A 10,372-nucleotide genomic window follows, 5' to 3' on the forward strand; every position below is an offset into this window, starting at 1 on the left:
TAAGGCATTATGTGCACTTTGTTGATGCGACGGCTAACGACGATGAAGAATTATGGCTGAGTCCTTTGTAATGGGTTGGAAGCTTTGAACGACCCACTAGTTATGTGATTCGCATTGTGTGACGCCCGGTTGTTATTTCACACTCCCACCAGGCTATATAACATACGTTAACGTGAGAAAGAGAGAAAAAGAGGGAAAGAACTTTCTTGCGACATTGAGGAGGTTGATCATGGGGGCCTTATGGTCTTCCTTGGCAGCCAGTAGAAGTGCACATGTGAGGAGCCCACTACGCTATAAATCATCATAATTTTTGTGAAGTAGGGAAGCAGCCACTATGCCGTTTTTCATCATTTTGGGAAAAAATCGTGGTACGCGCTAAACACCTGTAAGGCATTATGTTCACTTTGTTGATGCTGTGGCTGATGACGATGAAGAATTATGGCAGAGCCCTTTGTAATGGGTTCGAAGCAGTCAGCAACCCACTCGTTGCGCATTTCGCATTGTGTGACGCCTTGTTACAGAATTCGCGTTGTATGACGTCTGGTTGTTATTTTACTCTTCTACCATGCTACATTACATTAGGCACGTAGCCAGGATTTTTTTTCGGGGGGGGGGGGGGGGGGGGGCCAAGGCCTAATTGTTCGAAAGAAAGTCTTTCCATGGCAAAAACAAAAAAAAAAGTTGCCTGGGAATATAGAAGGCTGGAAAAATTTCGGGGGGGGCCCGGGCCCCCCGGGCCCCCCCCCTTGCCTACGTGCCTGATTACATATGTTAATGTGGTTCCTTCCCGACATGAAGCCTGTATAGGGTCTTTTAGGAAAGCAGTTCAGGGCACCGGCTTTTCTTGGTGCCCTGAAGCGAGGACACTCGCTCAGACTCACTCAGGAAATATGTTTTGCTCCGAGGGCTCACTCGGACTCAGACTCACCAAATTATCCTCAATCGGACTCACTCGGACTCAGACTCACTATACTTTTTTCTTAACCGGACGCACTCGGACTCGAACTCACCAACATGTTACTCAGCCGGACTCACTCAGGCTCAGACCCGCGGCTTGACCTGAGTCTGAGTGAGCCTGAGTGAGTCAACTCACGAGTCCGTTAGCATAAAATTAGCTTTTTCCATCATGATGACAATGCTCTTCAACGCCAATATCTCGCATAATCGGTGCTATGCGATACGCCTTTTGATCTTGTACCTTCAGATATGAGTAATCAGTGGTTTCAATCCAGTAAGGACATTTTTATGAAATGCGCGATTTACACGATATATTTTTATCAAGAACTTCCCGTGAAAGAGTTTGCGAGGAGAGGTCACGGCACCCTTCCCCTTAATTCACGCCTCTGACCCATAAATATTCAGCTGGCGCATGAACGCAAGTGCGTTGAGATATGTGTGAATAGACTTGAGTATAAACGTAAACCATCGGTATGATGTGGCTGATACGATAGTAATGCTAAAGATGAGTAGATAGGACCATCGATCGGTAATAAAAGGTGGAGCTCACTCAGGCTCACTCAACAAATATATTTTGCGCTTAGGACTCACTCGGACTCAGACTCACCAATATTTTCCTCAACCGGACTCACTAAAACTTTCCTCAACCGGATTCACTCGGACGCAAACTCACCAAACTGTTACTCAAACAGACTCACTCAGAATCAGACTCACGGCCCGATCTGAGCCTGAGTGAGTCTAAGTGAGACGACTCATGAGTGAGTTTGCCGACCTATTCTTTCTTAAACAGTAGTTACTGCGCTTTTCCATAAGATTACGTGGTACTGAAAGCACTGTTCCATGCGGTGCGAAGGGCATGGAGCACACGTTGTTGCGTGTCAAGCGCCCGGGCAACGCGCCCTTTGGTTCTGGCTTCGCGTTTCATCTTGCGCTGACGGCGCGTTTCAGGAGGACGCGAAACGGAAGCTGTGTACCCTATCACTTCCGTAAACATTCAAAGCATGCAGAGGGTCTGGACATATTAACCACGTGGCTCAGGGCCAGTCTTTACCGAGTACGGTTCCGAGTCTCAAAAGGAGACATCAGTCCCGCTGCGGTCGACCAAATAGCTTGAAAAAAGAAAGAAGACAAACCCTTGAAAACTCTCCGCCTATCTGTCTGAAGAGGCCAAAGACCCTTTCGGATGGGTTTCGGGCATGGTTGCTGCCCACCACAGGCGCCTGTTTTGACTGCCGGTGACGATTTCTGCGACGCTTCCTCGTTAATGAATCATTAGCGTCGTGCCGCTTAGCTCCGCCACGCGACGCCGCGCCCAGAACCCCCTCCGCCCCTGACCCTAACCTTGGCGTCAAACGAAGCGCGAAGGCGGAGACGCGAGCGGTTTTCCTAACGGCCACGACGTACGCCTTCTCGTCCGTCATAACATGAGCGCAGTGCCGGCTCTGAAAAGCGTATCACTTTGCAGAGTGTGTCTTCCCTCCTTGCGTGCATACGTACTACGTGATAAGCAATCTCGAAGATAACGAACGAACACTGCAGGCCCGTTTATCCTGCAACTGTCTTTGCACGCAATCCTCGCTCAAGAGTTCGCTGTGTGGAGGAATGCATTTCCGGAGGGTGTTTTTCCAACACGCCATACCCACGCGTCCAAGACACGTATAATAACGTCAAGCGAACTGGAAGCTCCGAAACTGGCTTGGACACCGGAAGCACCGTGATTTCATCCTTCCCGCGTTTACTTCAATCTATTTCGCTGGTTTCTTATGTTCAAACAGCAAGCATGCACTGCCCGCTTGTTGAACTCGTCAGCTCAGCAATGGAACGCGCGGAAGTTTTCTTCCTGAAGGTGATCATGCCATGAATCTAGATTGATACGGCGATGTAAGATAATGCATCGCGCCAAGCGACGTTGTTTCGCTTGTGCTGCAGCAACCATACGACTCTCAAAGGATTTCTCCATCGCGCATGGTTTGCGAGCGTGCACTTCATGTGTGGTGGCTCATCGTCAGCGTATCCGGATCCATAACACGTCTATAGCTACGCTGACAGGATTCGCAGTCGTGGCTCACTGCATGTGTTAATATTTGCAAATCATGGAATGACATAAGTGGTCACGAACGACACACTGTCATTTTATTCATCCCCGACAAAGGAGTGCGCCGGGTTCTCCATTAGGGGGCGGAAGTCACCGCAGCCCACCCCCCTCCTCCATATCTGTCAAGTCCTAAAGAAAACAAACTTCGCGATCGATAGATGCAAGTGTAGCGATAAACGTGCTTCCCACAACAGCTTGCATTTGGTCTCCGGCTTTGCGGGGACCAATTAAATATCGTCAAAAACCTGCTCGGCCATAACCATGCACATCAGCAGCGTAGCCAGAAACTTTTGTGGGTAGGAGAGGGATGTGTTCATCCACGTTTTATGTATGTTCGTGCCTGCGTTTGTATGTGTGCGTGTACATAGATAATCACGAAAATTTTTAAATTTCGGGGAAGGGGGATTTAACCCCTCCCTCCTTGCTACGCCAGTGCTGCACATTAAACAATAGCAGGACAGGTCCGCCGGAGTATAGGTGTGGGACAGACTTGGCGCCCCATGACTAGGAAGAACGCACCCTCCCTGCCTCCATATCATCATTATGAACGCGATAACTCAGCCGGCACGTGCTCTCTTCGTCCTCTTCTTCCTCTTCTGTTCCGCTCCCAGAACACGTGCGCCTGTTTGTCTGGCGTGGGATGCAATAACTCTGACGGGCGAAAGAAAGAGTACAGAGAGAGAGAGAGAAAGGGAAGAAAGACAGAAAAAGATAGAAAGACAGATAAATATACGTAATGCTTGCTTTTTGATCGACAATGTACACAAGTATGAACCTAGTCAGCCGTTCAAGAAGGCTGGCCCTTGGGCAAATGGTTCAACCTTGGCCGGGTGGCTGAATCGAGTGACGTGCCGACAAACAGAAAGACAGACCAAAATTTCTGCGTTTAAGCTCCCCAAGAAAGACTATCGTCTTTAATAAATAGACACAGAGAAAATGAGATAGAAAGAAACAGACACAAAAAAGAGCAAGACACAAAGAGAGAAACAGAGAGGGAAACAAAGAAAGAGGGCGAGAGAATCGGAAGAGAGATAACAAGGGCGAGAAAGAGAAAGAAATAGAAAGAAACATAGACAAAAAAAAGAGAGAGAGATAGAATAACAGAGAGAAACAAGGAAGACCGCCCCCCCCCCCCCCCCCCAGCTCCGCTTTTCCTTCAGTCTTGGCACCATTAGTGCGAAGCTGTCTTCGTTTTCGCCAGTAAGGCAAACAATATGTTTTTATCGACCTTTGCACAAATAAACATTGTCAATATCTATAATTACCGTTGTTCGGAGGACGTTTTTCAAAGGACCGCTAAGGTGATTTATTACTGGGGATGGCAAGCGCGACCGAGGATGGCAAAGGGGATTAGATGGCGCGACGAGGTTAACAAAATTCAGAGTCATAAAACAGAATAAGCTCACGCAATACAGGGTCTTGCAGTGAACATAGGCTGATGATGGCATTATTGTCACGTAGGGATGGCCGAACGTTCCGGCGCTTTCAATATTAGAATTCTTATTACCGTAATAGAGCTCGCATCGACACGAATTCAGATTACTCGAAATTTGGAAGTATTCGAAGTGATCGAATATATGTGTATTTGAGCGCACATAACATTCCTGTAAAGCTGGTTTCACTGCAGCTTAGGGGTGCTATGCCGCAAAACCATTCATCCAAGGAGAATATCCGCACTGCCGCGAAGCCACACTTCAAGGTTAAATGTGCATATTACCTACGCCTCAATCAGGGGCGCAGCCAGAAATTTTTTTTCTGGGGGGGGGGGGGGGGGCGTTCAACCATATTTTATGTATGTTCGTGCGTGCGTTTGTATGTGTGCGTGTATATATACGCAAGCAAAACTGAAAATTTTCGGGGGGGGGGGGGGGGGTTGAACCCCCCCAACCCCCCCCTTTGGCTACGCCCCTGGCCTCAATCAATTATTTTCTTTAAGTTTACAATCATGTTATACGGGTTTATATGCGCTAAGTATAGTAATTTTTGAAACGTAACGTATTGCACCAGTTATAACTAGCACCCTACTGCTATACAATTCTTTCTACTCTTCAAAGTTGCTTTCACTTCATACCAAAAAGGTGACATTCACACGTGCCTAATTGCAATTTTTAAAAGTATTTTGCGAGTTAGTTGGGTCATGACAAAAATGCTCAGTTTTCTTAATAATGTGCATTATATACTATCCAATTCAAAATTATTCGACCAAATCACTATTCCCATTATGATGACAAAAATATGCTAAAGTGCTTTGTTCTACAATCTGCGTGTTCTTTACCGCACCTTGAGCGTAATATCAGAAAAGCAATCTAATTTCAGCAGGCAATAGGTATTTGGGGCATTTACATGATGACTACATTGCATTTTCGTGCCCCGCCATTTTATGTAAACATTGTTCTAAAGCGCTCTAATATTGTCATTTTTAGGAATAAACCATGCAAATGAAACTGATGAAATAGTTCTTCTAACTATTTTCTAATAATAAAACCATGCCTGCCAACTATATTCTTACATGAAATAAGCACTAATCGCACAGAATACTACTTCACAAGGTAGGAGAATTCTTGAACAGGGGCTTTCGTTGGAGCCAATGCTTAAAATAAAGTACTACAAAATTCGAAGACCAGTGGATCAAGGCAACAAAGACTACACTGATTGTTGTTTCTGTATCTAAGAGATATACCAGAACATTAAAGCAATGCTGAGTGTTCAAGCCCAGAACACTGTTATGCAATTAGAAGCTATGTATAGCCTGCACACTCGTATACAGACTGTGCTTGCATGATAATCGTCTTCTATTGTAAAAAGCACTGTGCAGAGGTTTGCCAGTGATGCAATGATTTGATATCCAGCAGTAGAATGGAAAGTTGGGCTACTTGGAATACTTGCATGACTGAATCAGCATGCTTCAGTTGCGAGACAGTGCTCATCCTGTGCACTCTGTTTCTTACATCTTCGTCTTCAGCGCTGTTTCAATCATGCATTTGATACCCACTTCGGCCACAACTGAGCTGCGTTTCGTGAGCAAAGGGCACGGAAGGATTCATTCGCCATGCATACGCAATTAAGCAGCTCTGGGCCAGATTTGCAGGCACATCTTTTTAGGGGCGAAGCTCATCAGGGTGTGGGCCTGTCCCTCCTTTGTAGTATGTAGTAGTAGCTAGCCACGCATAGTGGGATGTATCCGATGATGACTGATGACCATGAAGAATAAGCGCATTCCAGTATAGTGGAATGTACCCACTACACGTGATAACGATGACGCTGATGAACATGAAGTACAAGCGCGTTCCAGACCACGCATTCTCTTTCTGCCATTGATGAAAACAATCGTGAACGCGCTCTCGCCCTCGAAAGGCAAAACGGCAACGCCGACAACAAACGTTCCCCTGAGCTTAACGTCATATATGAGCACCCCCGCGTTTGAGTGTCAGGTCTTTGTATGATGGTCGAGTGGGCAAAATTTACGGGGATTGACGGTTTGCCAGATTACCTCCGGAGCTTCGCCCACTCATCATCATTCACTTCATGGATATGGCGTGATATTTTTATTTAAATAATGACTAGGAGAGGTCGGTGACTTTGTGGTGACACCGGCTACTTCTTCTTGCATAGCAAAAGAAATGCAATACTAAAAAAAGAAAAATTCAACTGTGGTGTTTTGGTAGCATGTCGGACGTGAAATGCAAGCACCTTAACGTCATCGTCATGTTGAAATGGAACGTCGACAGCAATCAGCTCATCAAGGAAAAGTCACAACAGCCCACGCTAAAGTAGCACGCGGCATAGCCAGAAATTTTTTCGGGGGGGGGGGGCGACTATGCGTGCTCATGCATGTGTTTGTATGTGTGTGTGTAATCTATACACATGCAAAATTGGAAAATTTTGGGGGGGAGGTTTGAACCCCCTCCCCCGACCCCCTCTCAGCCCTGGCTACAGCAGTCATAATTTCCTCACTTGTCATACTGTGATCTCTCACCAGGCTGTTATCAGATGAAATTGCTCCCCGTCAGTTGTACTCTATGCAGCTAGACAAGATACCATGCTGTACTGATAGAGGGAAACATGGCGCCAAGAGATGCCTTGCTCACCTGCAGGGTCCTTTGTTAGGGGTTGGGTGAGAGATCTCCTACATGTACAGTCAGCGTCGAAAGTTTACGAACCACGAGAAACAAAGAAAAGGTGAATATTCCTACTGCTTCTGAAGGCAGCCTTGAATGTAGAGTTCCGGCCAGTTCTAAAATGCGCTAACGTGCACTGTGAAGTTTCAATGGTTACAGTCACAAATTGCTGAGGAATTCAGTTTTCTCACACATAGTCGCCTCTAAACATTGGACACAGACTGTACATGTACATATATAAATACATATACATACATACATACATACATACATACATGCAAATTAAAGATTCTTGATGGAGGTAGGGGAGACCCCCCCCCCTGGTTGCACCTATGATTCAGCTGCATCGACATTTACAGTTAACGTGATGGCATTGGTTCAAGAGATATAGGCAGGAAGGTGCTCAAAAAGCTCGCTTTTCCTTACTAGTTTCTTAGATATCGCTTTACACCATTGAAGAGATATGCAAATCCAGGGATTCCAGAGAACTGCAGAGTTGCCAGACTGCGCATTCGCAACAAGTTGAGGCTTCATGCAATCCCACGATGCACCTGTGCACTGTCTAAAGTGAATCAATTCTGCGGTGGCCACAAAAAAGTTGCGAGCGTTACCGTTTGAAAAAATTGCCCATCCATCCAACTGCAACACAAAACCATAAAGGAAAACTCTACTAGTTTTTCAAAAGAAATCTTTACAGTTGAAAAATTCGTCCTAGTACAAGAATGGACCTTGGAACAAACATCTTTCCAGTATGATCACACGGCAAGGCCAACTTAATCGACAGCTCGAAGTACAAACTAAATATGGCGAGTCGATACTCTGTAACCACTCTGTAATGACAACTCAACATTTTTCGTACACCTGGCCAGTGCAGACAGTACATCAGTTCACTAAAGGCCACCATGAGAAACTTGACCAACACCAGTGAGAAAAGTACGTTATTGCAACGACAAATGCCTGTGCGTCTTGCCAAAGCCATCACTTTTTATCACACTGAGAACGGTGCACCTGGTGGTATCCATCGCAGGAACAAGAGCAGCTGGCAGTGCTGTTTATAACGTCCCATAATGATGGAAGGCATCGTAACGTCTCACTCTTAAATACTAAGCTGTTGTTTCACTATAAGAGCACCAACCAGGACAATGTTTCTACGGTTATTGGTGTCAGCAGTAGGCATGCTTCACTGGGCTTCAGTAACAAAGTTGGCCACTTCACAGTGCACCTAGCACTGTGAAGGATGGACGCTAACGCTGCTCACACCGATACTATTCTTTTTAAAGGAACATTAAGGCTCTGCAGAGGCCATAGGCTAGATTCCTGCGTAACACGCAACGAAAGCCTGAACAATGATGAACCTGAGATGTCTTGCTCCATTATGGAACGCTAACGTCCCTGCCTTAACAGCTTAAGCCAATCAGGATCATGTCGAATGCTTCGATAACCATGGTTACGACAGAACAGGGTCAATCAAAGCGTGAAAGCATGCTTGGGACTCCACAAGCCGGGAATGAAGTACGAAGACGCAAGTTAGAAATAAACGAAATGAGGCTATGTTTTTATTTCGTAACAACGCACTAAACAAAAAAGGCAGAACGGTGGAAGTACCCAAGGGTTGTGTCTATACCTCCGGGCTTATTCAAATACTAAGTCGTTTCCCCTAGAAAGCACGGCATCCTGTAAGGACAATGTCTCAACTAGACCTGCTTGATTGGGCTCCAACATCACCGTGACAGTGGCACAATGGATGTCTTCACAGCGACTCGTGCCACAGCACTGTTATATGTATGTACCGGAGCTTGACCAAGACAGGTCTTGTCTACACGTCATCCGGGATCTCGAGGTACCTTTCGCTCATTGGTCGTGTGAACAGAAGGGGGCGGGGTCAATTTAATCGCCGCCTTACTACTTGGAACCCTGTTTGATGTGGGTGATATCGAATTCCTTGTCGGCGATGTTCAGCATGAGCGAGCTGGCGTTCAGGTAGACCCTGTTCTGAGAAGCCGCTATGGTGCGCGCTATGTTCTGCGCCGCTCGTATCTTGCGCAGCTTAAGGTAACCCGGGTTCTTTGCAATGGCGTCGCCCAGCATTTTGGCGGCCTCGGCTTCACCTTCGGAGTGGACGATCTTCTGCTGCCTCTCCTGCTTGGCCTGCTCGACCGTAAAAAAGGCGCGCTGAGCTTCTTGCTGCGCTACCTGCTTGGCTTCGACCGCAGCGGCGTACTCCTTCCCGAAGCTGAGCTCCGTGATGGAGACGTCGTCCATGATGATGTTGAAGTCTCGGGCGCGCTCCGTGAGCTCCTTGCGGACCATGAGCGAGACCTGCTGCCGCTGGGTGATGAGCTGCGACGCGTTAAACTTGGCTACGACGCTCTTGAGGACCTCGTTGCAGATGGAGGGCAGCACTCGCTCGTCGTAGTCGGTTCCCAGCATGCGGTACACGAATGGCAGCTGTGCGGCGTCCGGGCGGGCAAGCACTCGCAGCGATATGTTGACCATCTGCAGGTCCTTGCTGCCAGTGGGGGACGAAATCTTGCGAGGTCTCGAGCGAATGTCGTAGATGATCGGGTACTGTATCCACGGTATGCGGAAGTGCAGGCCCTCGGAGTACACGTCCTTTTGTATGCCGCCGATGCGGCTGAAGATGATGGCCCGGTGACCGCCGTCCACGGTGAACACAGACTGTGTAGCCGCGTATCCGAGTCCGGCCGTGGCCGCTATGAGCTTGATGCCTAGGCCTAGCCCCTTGGGCGCGCCCCCGCCGCCCTTGCCAAGCTTGCTGGCCATGTCTTTGAACTGCTGAGCCATGTCCGTGGACCAGTGAGGCGTGCGAAGCCCGTGAGGCTAAGGAGAAACCTGGATGATGTAATTAACACTGCTAACCAACTCTAACACGGGCCGCGGCGCACGGGGAAACTCACGTGTGAACCCGGCATCAGTTGCTAGGCCTGCACAGCGCCTCTTTCAAGAACTCCGAAAAGTAACCCTAGAGAGCGCTAGTAAACATGCTTTTAAATAGCGCAGTAATTTTTGTGTATTGTTGCTCTGCAATTATTTGTGTGTAAATTAACCTTTAAAACAACAATATTTTACAAGTTAGAACCACAGAGCATTTGAACACTACGTTTTTATAGATTGCGAGTATATGACGTAATAATCGCCATGTTTTAAATACCTCTTATTGGCGCTGCCATATATTTTTCTT

General features: G+C 47.2%; 1 protein-coding gene across 1 annotated transcript; it reads right to left on the reverse strand.

Annotated features, from left to right (window-relative positions):
- Nucleotides 1-8,697: 8,697 nt before the first annotated feature.
- LOC119405271 (prohibitin-2) lies at nt 8,698-10,117 on the reverse strand. The gene has a single exon (XM_037672083.1). It carries the CDS (start codon nt 9,973-9,975, stop codon nt 9,073-9,075), a length of 903 nt encoding a protein of 300 aa, XP_037528011.1. The 5' UTR covers nt 9,976-10,117; the 3' UTR covers nt 8,698-9,072.
- Nucleotides 10,118-10,372: the final 255 nt, after the last annotated feature.

This window comes from Rhipicephalus sanguineus, chromosome 9 (assembly GCF_013339695.2).
Source record: "Rhipicephalus sanguineus isolate Rsan-2018 chromosome 9, BIME_Rsan_1.4, whole genome shotgun sequence".
Taxonomy (NCBI): domain Eukaryota; kingdom Metazoa; phylum Arthropoda; class Arachnida; order Ixodida; family Ixodidae; genus Rhipicephalus; species Rhipicephalus sanguineus.